Source organism: Peromyscus leucopus, chromosome 3 (genome assembly GCF_004664715.2).
Source record: "Peromyscus leucopus breed LL Stock chromosome 3, UCI_PerLeu_2.1, whole genome shotgun sequence".
Classification (NCBI taxonomy): domain Eukaryota; kingdom Metazoa; phylum Chordata; class Mammalia; order Rodentia; family Cricetidae; genus Peromyscus; species Peromyscus leucopus.
This window is the reverse complement of record NC_051065.1, coordinates 99,296,303-99,322,103: the sequence shown is the minus strand read 5'-3', so window position 1 is coordinate 99,322,103 and position 25,801 is coordinate 99,296,303. Positions and strand designations below refer to the sequence as shown.

General features: G+C 46.8%; 1 protein-coding gene across 3 annotated transcripts in view; it reads left to right on the top strand.

Annotated features, from left to right (window-relative positions):
- Dguok (deoxyguanosine kinase) overlaps positions 1 to 7,810 on the top strand; it is a 29,449-nt gene extending 21,639 nt beyond the window's left edge. For all 3 annotated transcript variants that reach the window (XM_028871314.2, XM_028871315.2, XM_037203832.1), the window contains 4 exons: positions 91 to 238; positions 5,913 to 6,028; positions 6,538 to 6,636; positions 7,560 to 7,810. In XM_028871314.2, the coding sequence (XP_028727147.1) occupies positions 91 to 238; positions 5,913 to 6,028; positions 6,538 to 6,631 (358 nt within the window). In that variant the 3' untranslated portion in view covers positions 6,632 to 6,636; positions 7,560 to 7,810. The remainder of the gene's footprint in view (positions 1 to 90; positions 239 to 5,912; positions 6,029 to 6,537; positions 6,637 to 7,559) is intronic.
- Positions 7,811 to 25,801: the final 17,991 nt, after the last annotated feature.

Sequence of the window (25,801 nt, the reverse complement as noted above, 5' to 3'; positions counted from 1 at the left end):
ATTGATTTTTCTACTTTTCTCCCTCTTCCGTCTTTCATCCCACTTCCCATTCTCCTTCACCCCAACCTCCCACTCAACACTTCCAACCAGGTATATCTTTGCAAAGAACCTTTTTGAAAATGGTTCCCTCAGTGACGTCGAATGGCACATCTATCAGGACTGGCATTCTTTTCTCCTGCAGGAGTTTGCAGACCGGCTCTTGTTACATGGCTTCATCTATCTCCAGGCTTCTCCCCAGGTAACTCTGAACCTAAAACCTTAGATGTTAGAACTGCATGAAACATAAGAGATGACCTCCTCTAAGCTTCTGGTTTCCTGGTTGGAGAAGTTAGGTCTCACCAGCAAAGAGAGTGTAAGTATACACCAATACTCTAGCACTGAGCACCCATTTCCCAGGGGCCTTCTGCAGCTGCAGCAGCATGCTCAAGCAGTTGCCTGTATGTAGAAGTAGTCCTCTTGGTGGAGAAACAAGCTAGAACAAACTAGGCATTGTTTTTAGCTCTAGGTTTGCAGGTCGGACACTCAGCCCTGCCGCCACCTGCTTTAGTCCATTCCCATGTCAGGTCAACTGAGGCTTCAGTTGTCCCTTCTGTCTTCTGACTAGGATATGAGGAAGGAAGCAATGTTTCCTCCCTCATTCTGATTTGGAGCCCACATTTTGGTCCTTGAGAAGGCCCTCAGGCAGGAGGACTGCAGAATTGTGCTCCCTGGCTCTGATTCTGCAACTTGAACTTTGGAGCCAGTTTGGCCCGTGGGATGATGTCCTGACAGGAGGCCTGTGGAGACAGCATTGGCCCTTGGCTCCTGCTGACTAGTAGTGACCTTGGCTAGACCCTGGAAAGTGTTCCACTGAAGGAGTCTTTGTCTATAAAGCAGATCTCTTGAAAGACTCTTGAGGGCAGGATTCGAAGTCAAGGAAAAGCTTTTTTTTTTTTTTTTTTTTTTTTTTTTTTTTTTTTTTTTCTTGAGAGACATTTCACAGGTGTGGTCAGATGCCAAGAATGTCCATCATTGCAGAAAGCAAGCCAGCTGTCTGCAGCCTGGGGCTGAGCGGTGGACAGAAGGGAACCTGGGGGCACACTGAGCAGAGTTGAGGACAAGTGGGAGAGTTCCTGTCATGTCCTGTTGCAGGGCCCAAGGAGAGAGAGGACCAGAAGGAAGGGCAGCCAGGAGAGAGGTTTGTGAGTGCAGCCTGGGGCTGGATTTGTACGCCTTGCTTTTGCTTTTGCTTTTGCTTTTTTTAAGGTTTTTGTATGGTTTTTTTTTTTTTTTTTTTGTTGTTGAGACAGGGTTTCTCTGTGTAGCTTTGCACCTTTCCTGGAGCTCACTTGGTAGCCCAGGCTGGCCTCGAACTCACAGAGATCCGCCTGGCTCTGCCTCCCGAGTGCTGGGATTAAAGGCGTGCGCCACCACGCCCGGCTGGTTTTTGTATGTTTTTATTTTTAGTTTTTTTGCTTTGTTTTGAGGGGGTTTTGTTTGGGTGGGTGTTCTTGTTTTGAGACAGTGTCTCACTAAGTAGCTCTAGCTGTTCTGGAATTCACTATGTAGACCAGGCTGGCCTCAGACTTACAGAGACCCACCTGCCTCTGCTTCTGCCTCCCAGGTGTTAGGATTAAAGGTATGCCCCCCCAATGCCTGGCTGCATTTCTTTTTTCTAATAGGACATTTCCTCCTTCCTCTTCCTCTTCTAACAACTCTTGGTCTGTGTGTGTGTGTGTGTGTATGTATGTGTGTCTGTCTGTCTGTGTGTCTGTCTGTGTGCACGTGCACACACGCACTCAGAGTGTGAGTGTCTACATGCACAAGTACACACAAGCCACAGAGGACAACTTTGGGTGTCATTTCTCTCCTTCCACCTTTCCAGAGATTTCAGGGATGGAACTCAAGTCACCAGGCCTGCTTTGTACCAAGCTTTTTCTTTTTGGGCCACCAACCAGCTCCTAAATTGTGACACAGAGACTCTTATTAGTTCAGTCTAGCTTAGGCTCATTTCTGGCTAGCTCTTTTAACCTGAATTAGCTTGTTTCTCTTTACTTTTTGCCTTTTCCTTTACTTTTCTTTCCTTCTGTCTCTCTTACTTTCCTGCTTCCCCACTGGCTGGCTTCTTGCCCCAGGCAAGTCCCTCCTTTCTCCCTCATTCTCTCCTCTCTTCTTCTCTCGTTCTCTTCTATTTATTCTCTCTGTCCACCTGCCCTGCCTATCCCTCTTCTGCCTAGCTATTGGCCATTCAGCTTTTTTTTTTTTTTTAACGAATCAGGTACCTTAGGCAGGCAAGGTGAAACAAGTGGAATAGATCTTTACATAATTTAACACGCATCCTTACATTGTTAAACAAATGCAGCCTAAACAAATGTAACACACCTTTACACTTTTACAGCTAAAGTAATAGTTCACAGCATGAACAAATGTAACACATCATTGTATAAATGTTCCACAACACTGCTTGGCAAGTGCCTTTGCCTGCTGAGCCGTCTTACCAGCCCCGTCAGGACTTGACGGTAGAGCGTGGGGAGTTCCTGGGCTGTGATGCAAAAGCTAGGTCACATCAGAGGAAGAGAGTCTAGGTGGAGTTTTAGGTGGAGATAGAACTGAACTAGATACTCACAAGTCCTAAGGGCTGAGGAGAACCTTCTGTGAAGTGAAGTCATCTGGCTAGTGGAGACACTAGCCTGACTGCTTTCCGTGGTCCGAGGAGGAATAAAAGATGCACTCGAGAGGCAGAGGCAGGCAGATCTCTGTGAGTTTCAGGCCATCATGGTCTACAGAGTGAGTTCCAAGACAGTCAGATCTACATAGTGAGACTCTGTCTCGAAAACAAACAAACAAAAAAAAAAGAGGCACATTGTGAAGGCAGTGGTTTTACAGGTGGAAAGTGGTCCCTGAGTGAAAGAGAGGAGCCTTCTCCCACAGCGGATGACAGAACGAGGCTGAGGTAGGGTTCTGTGGGAGAGGAAGGCTCTCCAGCAGTGAGATGCTGTGGAGTAGGACAGAACGGAGGTGTGGGTGGAGTAAGAGGAGGTGTTAGATTTCTCATGAGAGTCATGGGGTGGCTGGACTGAGAAGCAGGGGTTGAAGGCTGAGGCTGGGAGAAGGGAGAGTGTTGACCTAACCTATTCTGAGAGAGACAGCAACAGCATGGTCATCTCAGGGCCGGGGCAGCAGTGCTGGGGAAGCCACGGAGACAGTGAGCTGAGAGCAAAGCAGGGCTGCCAGGCGTCCACAGAGCAAGCCAGTCTCCCTCCTCCTTAAGGCCCTTTGAGGGGCCGGGTGAAAGGGCAGGGTGGCGGTAGGAGTGGGGGCTGTCACTGGGGGTGGTTTGTCCCTTTGGAGGCTAATTGAAGTGATTGATTTGAGATTGACTTGAGATCTTAGTGCTGTTTGGATGGTGTTAGGTACAGGAACCCAGGAATGCCAGAGGATGAATAGGGCATGGGTTCAAGCTAGTGCCCAGCACAACACAGACTCCTGGCAAATACTGGCTTCAGAGTCCGTGAGACAGGCTCCAGGCCCCTGTCCACCTGTCCTCCCTTAAATTCAAGGAAGCTGGCAATCACAACAATAATACTAATTGGAAGAGAAATGACTGGACCTGTGTTCCCTACCCCTTGGAGTCAAGAGAGGGTGCAGCTGGCTGTATGCCTCAGGATTGCTATCCCTGTCTGGGACAGCGAATCATGGACACAGTGCTGGGGGCTGCATGAGAACAGGGCCACCTGAGCTTGAGACTTGAGTGGCATAGTGAGCAGATCCTTTAACAGTCACAGCCTAGCAGGTCTCCGGGGAAGCTGACCACAGAGTCCCTACCTGCCACCTCTACCCACACCATCTTCCCCTTCCCATTCTGGCATGTGGTCCCTGTGGGGACTGAAATGAAGTGGGGCTAGCATAAAACTGTTCTGTGGGACCTGTTTAAAATAATTTATTAGCTGGGTGTGGTGTGCACTCCTTTAATCCCAGCACACAGAAGGCAGAGATATGCAGATCTCTGAGTTTGAGGCCAGCCTGGTCTACAGAGTGAGTTCAAAGACAGCCAGGGATACACAGAGAAACCCTATCTTAAAAAAAAAAAAAAAAAAACTAAAACTAACTAAATAAAATAATTCATTATAACCATGTCAGTAAGAATTATGCCAAATATTCAAAGTAGGACTTTGTCTAGACTTTAAAGGGAAGAAAAGTTTGCTCAGTTTAGCAAATTAATAATAGAAAGGGAAATACTAACTGATTTTAATAGATCCAGGCTGGTGTCAATGGTTGTCTGTAGTCAATGCGTGAATAATTATAAATAGCTTTTACAAGAATTGTTCTGTCCTTGTGTGTATTTGAAAACATGGTTATATTGTTTTTAATATTCATTTACTCCAATTCAGACAATATTTTTCTCTCAGAGGAGAAAATAAAGTAACTTAGCTGAAGCTGCTTGCTTGTGGAAATGTAGTGTGGTTAATCTCTGAGGAGGCAATTGGGCAGCCTATAATAGGAAGAGCTCGTGCCTTTTGTACATTTCAGAAGATGGAGTAAAGAGTGTATGTGTGCATAAACTGCTGCTGAAAGCATAATCACAGTAGTTGTGTGTGAGGAGAACTGAGTAGCTGAAGTCAGGAGTTTATTGAGAAAGAGGACAACAGAGTGCCAGGTCAGCCTGCACTAGATCTGGAACTACCTCAGAGAACCAGGGCGGCGGTGGGGGAGCTAAAGAAGAGTTGTTTGCGTGGTTTCATTTCCTTAAGGGAAAGGGGGAGAGTCCTGACGTGAATACTGACGTTTGGAGAGTCCTGAGTCAGTGGGTTAATCTGCCCATACTTCAGGACAGCTGACGTGAATACTGACATGTTTGGCCAGGCAGAAAGAGGAACAGGGGCAATTCAGGCAAAACCAACTTTTGGAGTAGAGGTTTTGAGGTAGAAAGGAGCTTGGTCTGTCTCATAAGAAGGAGCCAAGTCTGGCTGAAGCAGTGAGCAGGGAGGAGCTGAGGAAGTTGAGGACACGTAGGAGGGGTGGCCTTATGTGCTGGGTGAAGGAAACAGGTCTCAGAAGCAGAGAACCTCAGACCTGCAGGTGGAAGCAGACTAGAGTTCTACAAAGGGGAAGGGAGGGAGGAGCTAGCGTCAAGACTCAAGTTTCCTTTCACTGGGTGTTAGCTTTGACCTGTGCAGATGTCTGCTCCAGAGTGAGTGCTTGGTCTCGTAAGAAAGAGATGCTTCAAACTGCTTACCCTTTATAAGTAGAACGGCACTCACGAGCCAGGCACCTGGAAAGCTGAGGCAAGAGGATGGCAAATTCACAACTTCTTCAAGCCTGTGGTTATGTCTGTCACTGGCAAAGAACCTATGGAGCAGAGTACTTTAAGTGGAGACACAAGTACCATAGAAGGCTGGAGTGAGGGACAGCCTGGAAGGAGAAATGGCCTTTGCTAGAATCTTAATGTGCCCTACCTTAGAGCAGCCTCGCTACCTCTAGGTGGGTGGAGGACGGAGAATGGGCCGCCCACTGAGACTGCAGGACCTGCACATGACAGCTGACTGACTGTAAGTAAGGCCTGTGCTCTCTCCATGCACTTCTTCACACGGGAGACAGAGGCAGAAGGCTCTTGGAATGTCCAGGTGAGAGGCATGAGCACCAAGGCAGAGGTGAGAGGACAGCCAATAGAGAGGCTAGAATCTCCTGGCTTCTTGATGTGGTTCCAGTGTGGCTGACTGGGAGAATGTGGTTGCTGTTAACCAGCTGAGGCTACTCCAAGTTAGAGCAGTCTGAGGCAGAGGTGAACAAAACGGTACCAGTGTTCTGAGTAAGAGAACAAGGCAGCAGAAGCAAGGTCATGGCTTGTGGTACCCAAAGAAGACATACAGATATTTTGTGGGTTGCTTGGCTCTGGAAGACTGCAATGTAACAGAAGGGGGATTGTCTTTTAGGTTTGTTTGGAAAGACTGTACCAGAGGGCCAGAGAAGAAGAGAAAGGCATTGAGCTGGCCTATCTTGAACAGCTGCATGGTCAGCATGAAGACTGGTTTATTCACAAGACTACCAAGTGAGTATGTACCCGGCAGACAGAGGCCTCCACCACCCTGCTGAGCACAAGCTGAGCACACAGCCCAGGACTGTAAGGACACGGACGGAAGTGCCCAACATCTGTCAGCTAGGAGATGTCCTGTCAAATACAACCCATGCGTCCCGAAAGGCATCTGGTAGATTCTCTCCCTCCTTCCTTTCCTTCCTCTTCCCTAGTTTGTGCCTTGTGATGAATGCTTGTCATAATCGGCTCAGGATGGAGGGCTAAAATGTTTTAGAAAAATGTCCGTTTGAATAGACCTCTTAGTTTCTGCCTGTCCTTCTTCAGGCTTGGAGTGTTCACTTCAAATGTTTGAGTGCTGACTTCAGTAGCAGTTTCAGGACTAGAGAGAGTCTCAGCCTTCCACTTTGCAGACAGTTTCATTGAATTCTTTTAAAACTACTGTCTACAGGCAGAGGCGTCAGGTTCTGAATGGTAGTGTGGTGGGTAAATGACATTACCCTGGAGTTTCTGTCTTGCTGCTCCAGGCTCCACTTCGAAGCTCTGCAGCACACGCCAGTGCTGGTGCTGAACGTCAGTGACGATTTCTCTGAAAACGCGCCAAACAAGAAGAGCTCATGAGACAGGTGAGCAGAACCTCAGCCTTTGCAGTGGTTTCCAGTGCAGTGCTCTCCTCTCCCGCTCTCTGTCTGTCCTTTGCAGTGGTTCCCAGTGCAGTGCTTTCCTCTCCTGCTCTCTGTGTCTGCCTTTGCAGTGGTTCCCAGTGCAGTGCTTTCATCTCCTGTTCTCTGTGTCTGTTCTTTGCAGTGGTTCCCAGTGCAGTGCTCTCCTCTCCTGCTCTCTGTGTCTGTCCTTTGCAGTGGTTCCCAGTGCAGTGCTTTCATCTCCCGCTCTGTGTCTGTCCTTTGCAGTGGTTCCCAGTGCAGTGCTCTCCTCTCCCGCTCTCTGTGTCTGTCCTTTGCAGTGGTTCCCAGTGCAGTGCTCTCCTCTCCTGCTCTCTGTGTCTGGCCTTTGCAGTGGTTCCCAGTGCAGTGCTCTCCTCTCCCGCTCTCTGTGTCTGTCCTTTGCAGTGGTTCCCAGTGCAGTGCTCTCCTCTCCTGCTCTCTGTGTCTGGCCTTTGCAGTGGTTCCCAGTGCAGTGCTCTCCTCTCCCTCTCTCTGTGTCTGTCCTTTGCAGTAGTTCCCAGTGCAGTGCTCTCCTCTCCTGCCCTCTGTGTCTGGCCTTTGCTTTGTACTTCACTTGCATTTCACACTCCAAAGCCCTGGGATTTTATGCAAGTTACAGTAAAATCCCAGCTCCAAGTGTGCTGGGTTAGTAAGTATCAGCCAGTTGACTCCAGCGTCTGCTGGCCAGCTGACGTCCCCTCTAAGGTGTTCTAAAGTGAGAGACATGGAAGACGTGAGTTCTGTGCCCAGCTGCCACTTGGTGCTCTCTGACCCTGGGCAGCTCGCATTTCCTCGCCTCATAAATGCTCATGAGACTGAACCGCATACACTGCAGGGGAGTATTGAAACTGTGCAGTGTAACATTAGATCTTCTTTTCCTGCAGGTAAACACCTTTATAAGGAACCTGTAAGCAGTAATTAGACATCTTGGCTATGGTCTGGTTCCGACTTTCTGAAGCTAGTAAACGTTGACCTTCCATCCATCCTGCTATGCACATCCACTTGGCCCTGAAGCATCCGCACACTCGGGTGTGTGCTGTCTTCAGTACTGCTGTTATCTTTTTTTTTTTTTTTTTTTTTTTTTTTTTATCTCAAGCACTTTAAAAATAAAGCTGACTTAAGGTTGTTTTTCTAATTCACTTGTTCATTTATTTCAGGATATTATCTATTGATGCCTGTTCTCAACTCCATAATAGATACAGTTTCCGCCTAAGAAAAGGCTTAGCCTTTCTTCACCAATTGCTCCTGTGTGATCACGTATCTGATAATCCAGGGCAGGGACTGTCCCAGAGCCACCAGCCAATCAAGCCTTTGTGTGAAGTGGGTGCCCAGTGTGTACCCCAAAATGGAGAAGCAGTGCATACCCCAAGAGCTTCTTTAGCTCTTCCTATCCACTGTTCCTAGTACTGAGGAGAAGGGATGAGAGAGTTAATCCCAGTCCTGGAGCTCAAGAGTTTGCCCAGAAGACAGGGCGAGAACAGCCTTTGACACTTGGGGTTTGGCTGTCCTGGTCTGTCTTCTGCTTACCCTCCGCACTTTAGCAGTGAGTGAAGCTCACAGCCGCAGAGAGTGTCTGTCTCTTGGTGCTGCTGCTCTAAGCACCAAGCGTATTTGTCAAGGGAAGGAAACCCCATGGATGTATAGAATTGAAGTTCTCCATAGTGAGAAGCCCAGGTCAGATTTGAGCACTTGGGCCCTCTACAGTTCTGCAGGCACACAAGAAGCCACATGAACCAGGAGTTGGTGTCTTGGGAGACAGAAATCTTTACCGCCCTTTATGGTTTGAGAAAGTGTTGGACTTAGTACAGACAAGTCTATGAGGTTTTCAACAACACATCCAACAATTTCTTTACCCCGCATTAAGAAAATATGTGCTTTTTGTTGCTGCAGTAAACCATGACCAAAAACAACTTTGAGAGGAGAGGGCTCATTTTAGCTCACTGATTACAGTCCATCATGTTGCATGTTGCACAAATCCTAATTGGTCTTTTTTTTTTTTTTTTTTTTGGTTTTTCGAGACAGGGTTTCTCTGTGTAGCTTTGTGCCTTTCCTGGAACTCACTCTGTAGTCCAGGCTGGCCTCGAACTCACAGAGATCCGCCTGTCTCTGCCTCCCGGGTACTGGGATTAAAGCGTGCGGCACGTGGTCATAATAATAAAAACTCCTAGTCAGATACCAAGGTGAATGCTGAAAGATCAGAAGCAGAGCAGCCAGCCACTAGAGAGACTTCTTACCTCCACGAATCCTCAGACTGAAAGGCCGAGCTCCTGTCTCCACCTTGCCTTAATCAATTCCTCTCTCCACCCAACCATATCACTTCCTGTCTCCACCTCTCTAGTGCTGGGATTAAAGGCATGAGATCCCAAGTGCTAGGATCAAAGGTGTGTGCCACCACTGCCTGGCTCTGTTTCTCGTTTAGACTGGATCAGACTTGTGTAGCCCAGGGTGGCCTTGAACTTACAGAGATCCATCTGCCTCTGCCTCTGCCTCCTGAGTGCTGGGATTAACTGTGTGTGTTACCACTGCCTGGCCTCTGGCTAACTAGTGGCTTAGCTCCGCACTCTGAACTTCAGGCAAGCTTTATTTGTTAGATCACAAACAAAATATCACCACACCAATGTGGTGGTATTGTGTTCCCCAAATTTTGTGCACTCTAATAAACTTATCTGGGGTCAGAGACAGAACAGCCACTAGATACAAAGGCTGGAAAATGGTGGCACTCACACCATTTTAATCCTAGCACTCCAGAAATCCCTCTGGATCTCTGAGTTCAAGGCCACATTGGAAATGGCCAGGCTTGGTGACACACTCCTTTAATCCCAGAAAGCGAGCCTTTAATCCCAGAGAGTGGTGGTAGAAAGCAGAAAGGTATATAAGGTGTGAGGACCAGAAACTAGGAGCGTTTGGCCTAGTTAAGCATTTGGCTGGTTAAGTTTTCAGGCTTCTAGCAGCACAGTTCAGCTGAGACCCATTCTGGATGAGGACTCAGAGGCCTCCAGTCTGAGGTGACAAGACCAGCTGAGGATCCGGCGAGGTGAGGTAGCTGTGGCTTGTTCTGGTTCTCTAATCTTCCAGTTCACCCCAATACCTGGCTCAGGTTTGATTTTATTAATAAGAACTTTTAAGATTCCTGCTACACACCATCATCAAGGGAAGCCATGACAGGAGCTTGAAGCAGAAACAGCAGAGGGATGCTGCTGGCTGGCTGGCTGGCTGGGGGCTCATGGTCAGTTAGCTTTCTTCCACAGCCCAGCCCCACAATGAGCTGAGCCCTCCAACATCAGTCAGGAATCAAGAAAATGCCAATCTGATGAAGGCAATTACTCAGTTGAGGTTCTCTCTTCAGGGTTTCTCTAGATATGTGTCAAGTTAGCAGCTAAAGCAATGACATAAGGCATATTAATTAATTTGTCCATTTGAATTGTGCAGGCCGGAGTTTGATGTAATCAGAAGGTTGTATAACCAAATTCTAGAACATCCTCGCTTTCCCCCAGAATTGTCTCCTGCCTCCAGTCCCGGGCTACCACAGATCCACGTTCTTTGTGTATAGATTGATGATGAATCTTGTGTGAATAGATTCTCCGTGTGTAGTCTTCTGTGAGTCACTTCTGTTGCTCAGCATCATGTTCAAAGGTTCATCCAGATTGTAGCATGCATCCACGCTTCCTTTCTATGACTAAGCAACATTTTATTTTATGGCTGTGACACACTTTGTTTATCCATTCATGGGAGTCTGCCACTTGCACTGTTGCCAGCCTCGTGCCCATGGAGGGCTGACGACGATGACAAGTATCTCCTGTGCTTCGTACCATCTTAGTATCGTATTTGGGAAATGTCTATTCACACCCCTTGCCCTCTTTTCAATTGAATTACTTAGCCTCTTAATGACTTAGAAGAGTCCTTTTGGTATTTGGGGTATATGTTTCTTATCAGAGAAATACATGACTTAAAATTATTTCTCATTCTGTTGCCTTTTTAAAAAGATATTTCTTTTTAATGATGTGTCCCTGGGGTGTGGTAGGGGTGTACATTGGTACAGGTACCTATGGAGGCCAACAGAGGGCGTCAGATGCTCTGGAACTGGAGTTAGAGGTGGTTGTCAGCCTCCTGACCTGGTGTTGGAATCCAGACTCCAGTCCTCTGTAAGAGAAGCAAGGGAGTTGAGCTGCTAAGGCATCTTTCAGCTCCTCTACCCACCCCCTGCTTTTTGAGACAAGTTCTCATGGGGCCCAGGCTGACCTTGAACTGTGTAGCAGAGGATAGCCTTGAACTTCTGATCTCTTGGCCTTAAGCCTCATGAGTACTGGAATCACATTTTTGGTAGTGTCTATTGAAGCAAGCAAACCTGTGTTTTGATGAAACCCACTTGTTTCTTTTTGTCATTTATGTTTTTGTGGTTCTGTCTAAAAGGCCTAGGTTCACAGACGTTGACTCCTGTGTCTTTATTGTCTTCCTGTTTTAGCTTCTCTCCAGACCTGTGATCCATTCTGAGTGAGTTTGCATCTAAGGATAGGGCCCATCTTTGTTTTTTGTTTTTGTTTTGCTTTGTTTTTGTGCATGAGCCTATGGTTGTCCCAACACCATCTAATGAAGTCTCCTCCCTGCTCTGCTGACTTGTCTTAGCACCCTTGTTGAAAAACTGCCCTTGATCTTGGTTTGAGTTGCTGTTTCAGGCTTTGGAAAGCCCACATGAAAACTCAGCATTTCTTTCATTCACCTTTGAAGGACCCAACTACTGAATTTATTTCCAGGAGCCACTGTAGTGCAAATGAGCACACTGGCTCCTCACCTATCATCCAGAGAGCCGTCTAGAAGGTACTCAGGAGAACAGTGAAGGGACAAAGCAGATGGCGTCATCTGATGGAGGCCAAACACAAAAATGCCCATGAGGTCGCCACTTCAGAAGAGGTACAGCTGTGCTGTGAGGACCTGTGAAAGTCGGAAAGATCCAGAGTGACCTGGACAGCCTCTCTGAGAAATGAAGGACTCTTCTGAAGAGAGAATGGGGTGGCTGTTGGGGTGCCCATGCCCCTCACTCAAAGAGGAAGCTAAGGCCAGATGCAGAAAGTAAATTTATAGTTTTAAGAATGCACTCCTAAGCCGGGCGTTGGTGGCACACGCCTTTAATCCCAGAACTTGGGAGGCAGAGCCAGGCGGATCTCTGTGAGTTCGAGGCCAGCCTGGGCTACCAAGTGAGTTCCAGGAAAGGCGCAAAGCTACACAGAGAAACCCTGTCTCGAGAAAAAAAAAGAATGCACTCCTGAGCTGGGCATGCACAAACACACTTTTAATCCTAATACTTGGGAGACAGAAGCAGGTGGTTCTCTTGAGTTCAAGGCAAGCCTGGGCTACCTAGTGAGACCCTGTCTTGGGGGAAAAAAAACCAACAACCCTCCTGGGGCAGTGCTGGAGAGATAGCTCAGCACTTAAAGTACTTCCTGCTCTTCCCAAGACCTGAGCTCTACTTCCCACATCTGGCAGCTCACAGCTGCCTATAACTCTAGCTCCAGGGGATCTGACACTCTCTATTGACCTCTGTGGTCACCAGGCATGCATGTGGTGAACAGATAAACACACAAGCAAAACACTCATACATATAAAAAAATTTTTTTTTCTTTTTTTTTTTTTTTTTTTCTTCGAGACAGGGTTTCTCTGTAGCCTTGGAGCCTGTCCTGGACTAGCTCTGTAAACCAGGCTGGCCTCAAACTCACAGAGATCCACCTGCCTCTGCCTCCTGAGTGCTGGATTACAGGCGTGTGCCACCACCGCCCGGCCTTAAAAAAAAATTTTTTTTTAAAATAAAATATCCAATACTCAGCCAGGAGTGGTGGTACACACCTTTAATCCCAGCACTTGGGAGGCAGAGAGGGTAGTTTGGTGTACATGGTGGGATCCAGGCTAGACAGGAATACACAGTGAGACCTCATCTCAAAAACAAAAACCAATAAAACAGTCTTCTCTCTGACTTTTTCAGTCTTAAGTCTTGGTATAATAATAATTCAACATTTCTTTCCATTTGCAAGTGTTGCTATTTAGACTATGTAAATATCAAGCAGAGTGTGGTGACACATGTCTGTAGTCCCAGCACTTGAGAGGTGGAGACTGAAAAATCAGAACCTTGAGTCTAGCCTGGGCTTCATGAAACATGTTCTAAAATAAAATCATAAATTATATATTAAACTATATATATAAATCATTATCTAACCTACGTAAAATAATTAGACATTTTTCCAAATTGGTAGCTGAGCACATCTGTGGAACTAGATGCTTTAATGAGGATCAGTAATTATGAGCCTTCATTACTACAGGAGGTCAGGATGGAGCCGGTAGAGACAGGGATTAGGAAGTAGGACATGGTAGCACACACCTGTAATTCCAGCTCTTGGCAGATGGAGGCAGGAGGATCAGGAGTTGAGGCCATCCTCTACTATACAGTGAACTTGAGGCCAGCCTAGAGTACATGTACATGAGACCTTGTCTCAATCCCAAAACAGCAATAATAATGGGGTGGGGTAGGGGCTCTGGAGGGGAAGTCACACTGAGACTGAGCATCTCTTAAGTGGTTTGCCTAAAATGGTCCCTGCCCAGCCCTGGGGTAGCCTGGTAGGTCTTCTCACCCCAGGTTTGGACCAGCTCTCAGAGTCAAGAGAGTAGCACATAAAAATAGTGGTGCTTCTTTGCAGATTGTGATGTGAAGCACGCCGCTCTGGAACTGTTGCTAATGTGGATCAAGGTCGTGAAAATTCTCAGACATTGAAAGGGGAAAGGGGGAGCTTCGGGTGAGGGAGACTGTGCTATGAAAAAACGCCATGATCCCTGAGAAAACAGCAGGAAATAACTTGCAGTGTCGAGTAAGGACTACCTCACCCTTCCCTGGCTCACTTTCTTCTTGGACCTTTATCCTCTCCACCACTTAGTGCTCCCCACTCTCTGCCGACTGGCCTGGCTCCCTTTTCTCTCCTCAGTTGAGAAGTACTTGTATCCCTGGGTCTCCGACTCACTTGTCTTTCTTCTGAGTCATCATGAATTTGTTTTCTGATGTTGCCATAAACTCACATAGACATGTGCACATGGGTTTTTTAAAAATACATACTTATTTTAAAGTAATGCCTCCTACAAAATTTTGACCACCAGGCTCCTCACCTATGAAGAAGCCTCTGTTGTGCTTTAGTGACTATACTTATGTCCTGTCAACCAAATTTGTGCTCTCCTCGTTTCTGCATGTGCCTTGGCCACTGAAGAATTATCCAGAGTCGTTGACAGCAAACAGAAGCCAGTTCTTGTGAGCTTTAAGTTTCGGGGCCCAGGGCTTGCAAGGACCCAGTATGTCTGTTGAGAGAATGCTCTCCCTGCATCTAGTGAGACTTTAGGAGAAACACTCCAACCAAGAGAGTCTGTCCCACCAAAACAGGCAGGGGATTCATTCACTGCTTCTCCAAAGGACTGGGAGATAGCCATGACAGAGCCAAAGCCTCTACTGGGAACCAGTGAGCTAAGGGGACTCCTATGTATGTATGTTTTGAGACAGGGGCTTGCTACATAGCCCAGGCAGGCCTCAAACTTGTGATTCACCTACCCTAGCCTCCGAAGGTGTCACAGAGGGTCTCACTCTGAACACTACTCTGGAGCCCTTGATATAGCCCAGGCTGACTTTGAACTCACAGCGATCCATTGCCTCAGATCTTCCAAGTGCTGGGACTATATATGTATTTGTTCATTTGGTTGGTTTGGCTTAGAGCATCTATATACAGATTGTTCCTGTGTGATTGACTAGGGCTAAAGTGAGTTGGGCCTGTGTGCATACCCCACAGTGAAGAAAGATGGACAGTATAGGGCATGTCCAACTCCCGGGCTCAAGGAAGAGAGTGCCGGGTGGGTGAGAGCAGGCCGTGTACTCTGGTATCTGTGGTCACTCATCCCTCTGGCCTTTCCAGCTGGAAGACTTGGAGTCTCTAACCCTCCTCTCACTCACCCCACCCCCAGGCAATCATCTGCCTCTTCCCTTCTTCCTGATTCTTATACTGCTCTCCTGAACCTCATTCCCACCCAGACTCTTCCCCTTCTGTGACTTTCAAATCCCAATTTCATAGGGCAACCCCACACCTGACCTTGTGGGGGCCCAGGGCCCTGCAGGTGCACACGTTCATCAAAGCCCTCCCGTCCTCCTATGGGCCTGCTGCTTGGTTTGCAGTTGCTGATGTTACTCGCTCCCCTGGCTTGCCCTTCCACCTCCAAGCCCACCATCACAGCAGCAGGGTCTTCAGATGCCTTGGCCCGCTCCCACCCCAGATTGTCCAGGTGCTCTGCTTTGTATTCCTGTCAAATACATTTATCTTATGATTCCATTGAGAGCTCTTTCCTCACATCTTACAATTAGCACACAAAATATATCACAAACGTTTGTATTTTATGTGTACAGATATTTTGCCTGTATGCATGTCTGTGTACCAGGTGTCTTCAGTGCCCTTGGAGGCCAGAAGAGGGTCAGACCTCCCCTACCCCCCCCCCACACACACACACACACACAGGACTAGTGTTACAGACAGTTGTGAACTGGCATGTAGAGTGCTGGGAATGGAACCTCTGTCCTCTTGAAGAGCAGCACACGTTCTTAACCATTGAACCATCTCTCCAGCCCCCAGGAGACATTTTGTTTGTTTTTTGTTTTGAGACAGGGTCTCACTTTGTAGATCTGACTGGCCTTGAACTCGAGGAACGGCCCTCTGCCAAGTTTGACCCTCTGCTGGGATTAGGCTTGAGCCACCACACACAGCTCCTGTTTGTAGCTCCAGCGCTTAGACTACGGAAGTGACTAATCCAGGAAGCCCTGGGCAGAGGGAAAGAAGGGAAGGAGAAAAGGAGAAGTAGGCAGAAGGGCCTCTTGTCGTAAACAATGCAACAGCCTCTGGCTAGGACCTCTTTCTGCTGTCAGCAGCATGCTAGGAGCCTGCTACCCAAGGCTGTGAGCAGACTCTAGGTTAGACCGTGTAACTGAGATCCTTAGAGCACGTGGCAGAGACAGAAGATGAACAGAAGTGAACACTGGGGACTTGGGATGGAGCTCAGCTGATAGAGTGCTTGCTTAGCATGCACAAGGTCCCAGGTCCAGCCCCTGCATGGAATACTGCCCGGTGTGGTAGAGCATGTCTGTAGTCCCAGCACTCAGGAGGTGGAGGCAGGAGGATCAGTTCAAGGTCATCCTCAGCAGCATAGTGAGTTGGAGGCCAGCCTGGGCTACATGAGATCCTGCCCTCAAAGAAGAAAGAAGGGAAAGAGAAGAGAACAGGAAAAAAAAAAAAAAGAACCTGTGGTTCGACTCCCGGACACCCCTACCCCCCACTGACCCTGGGGGAGCAACTTTAGAACATGAAGTACCTCATAAGGTGCAGACTGCAGAAGATGGGAACTGTGGTTGACATATTGTGCACCCCAATAAACTTATCTGGGGTCAGAGAACAGAACAGCCACTAGATAGACATAGAAGCCAGGCATGGTGGCACACACCTTTAATCCCAGGACTTGAGAACTCATGTCTTGCTTGGGAAAGACACACGTCTTTAATCCCAGCAAGCAGAAAGGTATATAAGGCATAAGGACCAGGAACTAAAGATCTTTTTAAGCTTTTAGCTTTTAGCAGCAGTTCAGCTGAGATCCATTCTGGATGAGGACTCAAGAGGTTTCCAGTTTGAGGAAACAGGATCCGATGAGGAATTGTCGAGGTGAGGTTAACTGTGGCCTTTTCTACTTCTCTGATCTTTCAGAATTCACCCCAATACCTGGCTCCTGGGTTTGTTTTTATTAATAAGACCTTTTAAGATCCGTGCTACAGGGAACAGCCTGGGCCCTGATCCTGGAGAAATGTAGCATCAACCCAGTGCTATCCAGCCCTAAATTCTTTTATATGAGAAAGACAAAAACTTGTAAGTCACTGTTGTTCCGAACTGGACTATCCCGTACAGCTAAGCTGGTATATCTTGGGGGTGGTGTCCATGCAGTATTCTCTCCTGTCTGATTTGGAGTCCTGCTGGCAGTGCATGTGGATGTCAGGTTGCCTACAACTGAGGATCTCCAGCAAATGTTGCCCCATAGTGAGGAACCTCTACACATGGCGGCATGAGAAACCAGGTAAAGTGGGTATCCTTAGGAAAGTCCTTGGACCTCTCTATTTTAAGTTTCTTGCTTTATAAACTGAGACTGTCTTCAAAGTCTATGCCATCTCATGCTCCACCACTGCCTTTACGAATGAGGAAGTAGCATGGAGTCGATGGAGGACTTGTGTTGAAGCAACGCAAACCTGAGTGCAAATCCTGGTTGGTTCTTTAGTCTGAACTGCTGCTTTCTTAAAGCTGCAAGCAAAGTAACTTTACAAGGCGGCTCCAAAGATTACAAAACCCCAGACAATAAGTGGAGTTGGTAGGCGTGGGTGGACAGAGAGTTGTTGGTTTTTCCGCTCTTTACTCTTTGCTCTTTGGTCTTTTAGGGGTTCCATCACTCAGCTCCCAAATAAATGCATACAAGCAGGCTTATTCTTACTTATAAATGCCCGGCCTTAGCTTGGCTTGTTTCTTGCCAGCTTTCCTTAACTTAAATTATCCCATCTACCTTTTACCTCTGAGCTTTTTCCTTTTCTTACTTCTGTAATCTTACTTTCACTCTTACTCCATGGCTGGCTGTGTAGCTGGGTGGCTGGCCCCTAGCATCCTCCTCCTTCCTCTCTCATTCCTTGATCTTTCTTCTCCTCCCAGATTTCTCCTTCTATTTATCTTCTCTATCTGCCAGCCCCACTTATCCTTTCTCCTGCCTCGCTATTGGCTGTTCAGTTCTTTATTAGACCATCAGGTGTTTTAGACAGGCACAGTAACACAGCTTCACAGGGTTAAACAAATGCAACATAAACAAAAGTAACACACCTTACAATTATACCCTACAACAGAGAGTCAGAGAGAGTTGGACAGTTCTTAGAGACTCCCTCTATGCAAGCCTCTAGAGTGAGGTGAGGAATGGGTGGATGGGTATGGGAAGGCCATCTCAGGCCAAGTGAGTGAGTGGCATGGGTGATGCAGATGATAACAAGAAGGGATGCTGTGGTCCTGATGGGGCAGACAGCTCATCCCTTAACGAGAAACACAGAAGCCCCAAACAAGAGCTCTTCCTTGTGTCAGATGGCATTTGAGCTGGGTAGCAGGATTTTCACAGAAAAGTTGCAGACCGGTGTGACGGCTCACTGGGAAAAGGTGCGAGCCACCACATCTGATGACCTGAGTTTGATTCCTAGGACCCATAGAGTGGAAGGAGAGAACCAGCCTCTGCAAGCTGTCTTTTGACCTTCACTCTTGCCCCCCACCCCCACATTCATGAGAGAAGGCACACATATAAGATAAGCTTTTTTTTAAATTTTATTTTATTTATTTATTTTTTTAACCAAAGAGCTTGGGGACTGAAAAAAGACAGCTCAGTGGTGAAGAGCACTAGCTGCTCTTGTAAAGGACCCACATTCAGTTCCCAGCATCCACATGGTGGCTCACAACCACCTGCAACTCCAGTTCTGATGGACCCAATGCTTGCTGCTAGCCTCTGGGAGCGCTGTACTGCACACACATCATGCACAGACATATGTGCAGGCAAACACCACATACACATAATAAAAATAAAACAAGACTTGGGGTGCAGGTTTACAATATAAAGCATGAAAAGGGCGGGGACCTAAGGAAAGGCCCAGATGTCCTGGAGCAGGGAGACCATGAAGCTGGAAAACAGGGCCATTCTTGCTGCGGGCCGCAGGAATATATCATAAGAACTCAGCTGGTTATGGCAAAGTCACTACCTGGAGGGATCAGGGAATTCCTCCAGAGGAAGCCAAATCCCAAGGAGTTTTTGGTGTAACTTGGCTTGTTATATATCAGCTGTATTCTGTTATGAAAATCATGTGTGCCTTCATAGTTCTCCCAGTTGATTTTTCCCTAAGAAGGGCTAACAGTGTGGACTGATCACTCTCTAGACGTACACATTCCAGGAATTTGGAGAACAGCCTCAGGAAAGGCTTTCTCTGGAACCAGTTATCTCCCTTAGCCACTTTCAAGGACTACAGGATACACCACCCAGGTGGACGCCCAACTGCCAAGGACTAACAATGATAACAGCCCACCTGAAAGTCTCCTGACTTAAATTCCACAAGGAGACACCACCCAGGGGGGCGCCCAACTTCCAAGGACTAACAAGTGATAGCAGCCCACGTACAAGTCTCCTGACTTACAGTAAATTCACAAGAGGACGCCGCCTAGGCCAGGTGGACACTAAGTAATAGTTTTACACAATTTAGCTTAGGCCCTCCTTTCTTACAGCCTTACTAACTTTAGACTTCTAACTACTTACCTAACCACTTCTAGGAATATTTAGATTTTTAACATTCTTTACCAAACACATTTTAGAGTACAATTGTGCACATAAGATCCCTCTTAGATATTACCCCAATTTAGCCTTTAGTCAGTTCACTAGTCACTCCCCTTTGAGTTGCAAATGGTAATTAACAACTATTGCCCCTCATTGTAATTCTTATTACCCCTCCATTTGATCCTGATAATGGACAATCACTGCCTGAGGAAGTTCAGGCTGGGTGTCCTGGGTGGAGGGGAGGATGGTGATTTTTGGGGGAGATATATAACTGTAAAGCGAGGGATGGGGGGAAGAATTAAAGCGAATGGACCAAAGAACTCTGCGTGCGTAGACTGATTTACCGACCTTAAAGAATAGATTCTCTGCTGGTTGATAGAGCCTTCCGCGGACCCTGGGAGGGGACTATCGAGGGGCTGGACCCCCATAGTCCTCGTTACATTCTGAGGTTTTCATTAGTGCTTTGCGAGAGACCATGGCTGGCCACTTGTAAACTGCTGCACCCTAGTCTGCTGCCCCTGGCAGCACTGTGCAGGTTATGACTGAGGCCAGAGCAGGCAGCTCAGTCTAGAAGGAGCCTGTGAGGTCCCTTGGTCTACTTCGCAAAGGGGTGGGTATTAGACTTGCCCAGAAGGTGGAGGGCTGGGTGAGGAGGCCGGCATTCACTGCAGCTTCCTTCCCGCCGACTGGCTGGCTGGCTGCCCTGAGTGTGCCCTCAGATGACCTGTGTGTGCTGGGACTGGTTCCATAGCCAGGAGCGGTTGGGTTTAAGCTGGGGATTTTTATTTATTTATTTATTTATTTATTTATTTATTTATTTATTTATTTATTTAGTCTTTTAAAGCTGGGATTCTGTTGCTCCAAAAGGCTTTTTGTTCCATCTGTAGACCCTTGCTTTCCCTAGTGTTCGCCAGCAGGGACTCTGCTCGGTGTCTTCTCAGTCCAGAGTATAAGACTTTAAGGTACCAGGTAAGTAGACACATAGAGAAGCAAAGACCAAGGGGTGGCTTGTAAGGAGTTTTCCCCAGTGGGGTTGGAGACATGGCTCAGCAGCTAAAAGCACTTTTTGCTCTTGCAGAGGGCCTAGATTTAATTCCCAGCACACACATGGTGGTTTACAACCATGCAGAACCCCAGTTCCAAGGGATCTAGTGCACCTCTTTTGACCTCTGAGGGCACCAGGCATGTATGTGGTACACACAAACACATTTTTTTTTAAAAATTTTTTTTAAAAAAGGATTTTTGTTTTGTTTTTTTTGAGACAGGATTTCTCTGCATAACAGTCCTGGCTGTCCTGGAACTCACTCTGTAGACCAGGTTGGCTTCAAACTTACAGAGATCCACTTGCCTCTACCTCCTGAGTGCTGGGATTAAAGGCATGTGCCACCATTTACTGGCTAAGGAAAAGTTTTAAAACCAGGACCACCCAGGGGCTTGATGGGCAGCCAGTGCATTTCATCCTGTGAGCTGCTTAACTCCAAACACTGAGATGCATGAAGGTGTGGATGCATGCATGCACCTCAGTCTTCTGCAAGAGTCTGGGCTAATGCTAGTGTCCTGTAGTCTTCCTACAAGAAGGGGTTACTTAGGCATTGTCTTTACTAAGGATTCCATGCTTGGATGTTCTGTGGCCTGTCAACATGAACATCCCAGAATGTCTGCTTTTGTCCAGTGCTAATGATTAGTGTGTGCCTTTGGAGACAATCCAGGCTTAGCCTCACTAATGAGTAAAGAATCGCTATGGTTTTCTCCTTGATCATATGTATAGAAATAGCAAATTTCTAACTAGCATATTAACTAGGATTTATTAGTCCCAAAGAGGCTGCTGTTGCCCAGAAGTCTTTTCAAGGTTCCTTTGGAGCCATTCTGTGAGTCCCTGTAGAGTTGGGCTGTGTTTACCATTCAACAAGGATATGTCAAGTGGCTGCATGCCGGGCATCGGAGTCTGATGAGTAGCAGGACACATGAATGTCACAAGTGACATCTTTACTTAAAAAGTAAATGTCTTACCTATGTTTGACTATACTTTCTTCTCTCGTGTTTCTCAAAATTATTTTTGACTGCTTTCTAAAATTAAGCTCTCTTTCAAAGGATAGAGAACAAAATGACTGATTGGGAATATTCCGAATAATGTAGTTTAGACAGAAGCAATCTCAAAAGAGGAATTCCTGATAGATCTTGAACTATGGTAAGACACTCTCCCAAGGACATGACTTAGATAAGAATATTTATTTGAGGACTTGTTTAAAATGCAAAAGCACATTTTCATGAGAACCAGTTTCGGCTCCTGGAAGCCAGCCACTTTTCAAAGCAGGAATGACCAAATGACCTCACCCAACCCAGATCTGTTGGCTCTTGTCAACTGCCACGAGCCGTCTGGCTAGGACTGCCCCAGGCTCCCATGTGTGTGCCAGTACCTGCAAGGAACTCCACGTTAAATGAAGGTACAAGATTGACAGCACTCAGGAAGCACCCGTGGTTGCATGAGTTCCCATGTTGCCAAGGTTATTCCACTGATTAGAGAGAATTGCTGCCAGTCAGATCCCCAGACTCTGACAAGAATATTCTATATGCTTTCTGTGACATTAATACTTTCATTTATGCTCTCCTTCAATGACAGCTTTTGCAGCAGACATTAAACCTTCCCATTTTCTAGACACACAAACTGAGGATCACTTAGGCAGGTCATCTAAAACACATAGCCAGAGACCACAACGTATCTAGTTGAGCTGGAAAGCCCAGACCTCAAAGGCCTACATGCCCACCCCAACTGGCAGCCGCTCCCAGAGGCACTGGTTTCCAGCCTGGCTGACACGAGAGACTGTCCCCTAAGCTCAGAACGGGACTGGGTGTAACAAGAACACCATAGGGTGGGACAGTGTAGTCCTTTCAACAAGAATCTGGGGATGGAGCCTGTGCATTGGGGTTCTGCTAAGTTCCGTGTGTGAAATCTCAGCCACTCTATTAGACCAATCAGAATTTGCTTCCTTTTTTGAGGAACTATTTAAAGGCATTGATGCTCCATCTATCATTATATGTGTGTGTGTGTGTGTATGCATTGTTCATGTGTTCACATGCATGTGTATGCACATGTGCACACATGTGTATAGAAGCCAGAGGTCATTGTCAGATGTCTTCCTCAATCACTATCCATTTTATTTATTTATTTATTTATTTGGACAGGGTCTCACTATGTAACTCTGGCTGTCCTGGCTAGACCAGGCTAGCCTCAACTCATAGAGATCTACCTGCCTCTGGCCCCCAACCCCCTTTCCTAAGTCTGGGATCAAAGGCATATACCTCCACACCCGCCTTCCATCTTTTTTTTTTTTTTTTTAATTTATTTTTATTTATTTGTGTGTGCACGTGTGTGTGTGTGTGTGTGTGTGTGTGTGTGTGTGTCTGTGTGTGTGTGTGTGTGTGTGTGTGTGTGTAAGATGTGGGGGGTGGGAGTACATGTGGAGGCCAGAGGAAAACTTTGAAGAACTGGTTCTCTCCTACCTCCTTCACATAGGTTCCAGGGATGGAACTCAAGTTACCAGGCCTGGGCAGCCAGCTCATTTACACACTGAGCATCTCATTAATCCCCTGTTATATGTAGGATTAAAAGTGACAACTCATAAAGTGAAAATACAAAGTTTTTCAAAAATATTTTTCTTTTTAAAAAGATTTTTTTAGTTGTGTGTGGGGGTGTGGGTGCACTTGAGTACAAGTGTCTACATAAGTCATAGAAAGGCGTCAGCACCCCTGGAGCTGGAGTTACAGGTAATTGTGAGCTGTGCCAGCCATGCTGGGAATCGAACTCAAGTCCTCTGTAAGAGCAGTCTGCGCTCTACTGATGAGCCGTCTCTATCTCTACCGCCTACTAACATTTTCTTTCCCTGGATAGACCATAAACTTGTATATACTTCTGGGAAGTGAGTTACCAGTGCTTAGCAGTACCTTAAACTATTTTATATCCTCTAAATGCCTGTACTTCCAAGAAAGTGGTACATAAAAATCTAGGTACATGATTCCTCATGGAAGATTTATTTATAACTCCAAACCCCTAGAAACCTAAATGTTCAATATGAAAGAACAATGAAAAATGTAGAAGAATTATGGAATATGAATGCACTGGACTATGATACAGCTATTAGATTTTATTAGTTACACCTTCATTGGTCCTTGGTGTTTCCTCGGTGCTGTTCTTTTCTTTCTTGTCTGTTAGGTATATAGTTTGTTTCCTGCTCATTTGTTTGGCAAATCTTTTATCTTTTAATGTAGGCTGTTGATGTAAAGTAGGATTTGATTGGATACTTAGAAATATTACCTACTAGGTAAACAGCCAGCTCGTTTTAGTCTGTGGCTCCCACAGTCAGTGCCTGCTTACATGGAAACAATTTGTCTGGTTAAATAGGTTTGTGTTGCTCTGGACAAAGAAACAGTTTTGTCTCCTCAGAACCCCAGCTCCAAATGATCAAAACAGGGTTACTTAACAATATATGTTCCTTAACTATCACACTCAGAGCAATGTAAGACCACATGGGTAGTTCCCACCCTTGTAGAGCAAAACATTTAACAAAGCAAACAATATACCAAAGACTGCCCCACCTCCACACTAACAAAGCAACTCTGTTTCTGTTCTAAATTTAAAAATAAGGTGGGGGCTGGAGAGAGAGTCAATGAGGAAGTGTTTGCTGGGCAGGCCTGCAAGCCTGAGCTGGGACCCATAGCACCCGTGTGAAAGGCCCAGGGGGCGTGCACCTAGAATTCCAGTGCTGAGAGACAGAGACAGGAGGATGGCTGGGATTTGCCTGGCCGGCTACTCTAGCCAATCAGTGAACTCCAGGCTTAGCAAGAGACTGTCCTGAGCAGGGTGACTGACTAGATACAGATATACTCTCCATATAAAGAAATTACTTGTGTTTTATCTGATGTTCAAATTCAACTGAATATCTTATATTTTATTTGCTGCATGTGACAACCCTAATCCTGAAGTTTTTGCCTGTGTTGACATTGGTGCCCACATCCAAGAAGTGTCCACAGGAAGCCAGCTTCTGGTATTCCACATAAAGCAATTTATCTGCTTGCTTCCAGAGAAGGCTCTTGGCCAAGGGCAGCCTCCTTCTTGTGCCCCAGAAGCCTTTTCGGCTTCCTCTGCACTATCTGCTACAGAAGTGAGCAGCAGCTTCTCCACCCAGCGGCCACAGGCTGTTTCTAGGCTTTCTTCACCTTTTCCTCCCAGCAGCTCTAAGGTTCCTTGTGGGTCTGTGGATTTGGGCAGGACCTGCTGACTGGCTGTCAGTGTGGCCCACTGTGTGGTGTTGTTTGGGGTAGCCAATCTCTTATTTCTCCTGTGGCGTTTCCATGTCTTTGACGCCCCGCTTCCTGTCTTGCAGATTTTGATTCATTAATAATTCTATGTTTTTCCACATGGTGACATTAAAATTCACATTGTATTGTAGTCTGAAATGGCAGTGGGTCATAGCCCAGTCTTATCACCACTAATCCAGCCCTACAGAAGACATGTGTAGACATGACAACATGGGCTGGTGACTTCCATCCCTGGCTCAGATCATGAAAGGTACAGCGCGATAGGACACAAGGCCTCCCCCAGGGACAGTGCCAGAGTGGCACCTATGACTGGGGTGAGCACTTTTGGAACTTCCCTCCAGTTCAGCCAGGAAGATCTGTGTTCCTCTGATGTCCAACTAGCAGCATCTCCATCTTCATCACTGTGGGGTGGGCACTAACCCCCCAAAAGTCTTCATCACTGTGGGGTGGGCACTAACCCCCCCCAAAGGTCTTCTATATAGTTCAGCTTCTGACTGGCAGTTCTGGGGCCTGCTGAGATACTGCCCTGCTAGAAGCTCTCAGTGGGACTCCTGCTTCAAATTCATGGCCTAGACTTTGAGAAGCAAGAATCTAAAACTAACTCCTGACTGGTTGCATTGCCTCCCAGACTCTGCGGAGGACTGCCCTGCTGATACTCAAAAGGTCAGAATCAAAGGCATTTCCATCCATGTCTGTGAGGTAAGGAATCAAAGAGTGAGAGGAACAGAGACAGGCTGGGGTGGGAAGAGCAGAGAGCCTGAGAGAGACAATCCAGGGCAGCTTATACAACCTAGCTTTGATTGGCCATAAAAGGAAGGGAGCCAGGCCAGGCGGTGGGTGGTGCACACCTTTAATCCCAGCACTTAGGAGGCAGAGGCAAGCAGATCTTTGAGTTAGAGGCCAGCCTGGTCTACAGAGTGAGTTCCAGGATGGCCAGGGTGACAGAGAGAAACCCCGTCTAAACAAAACAAACAAACAAACAAAAGATGAACCATTGCCCCCAACTGGGGAGCCAGTGCCTCACCTCACCCCCAGCACCTGACTACCCAAGTAGTATATGCCACCACTTTGAGTGGCACTCAATGTTTTCACGGATTATGGATATGTGAATGCTGGTTGTCATGGTTCCATATGGTTAAAACATTGTAAGATCATTTCTCTGTGAAATTGGAAGAGGAGTCAAGGGATTAGTTGAGGATGGGAGGGTGAGCCAGCTGAGTGCCTACTGTATACCAAGGTCGGAGACAGGGCTTTTGCACAGGGTAGCTTATGTGATCACTCTGCAAAGGTCTATCATTAGTGTCATCTTGGCAGATGGGAAGTAGGATGTGACTTAACCTCACACAGTCACAAACTGATAACTTGAGGATCCAGAATGGGAACTTGGGCGTCTAGGGGAAGTGTCTGCATGTATAGGGAG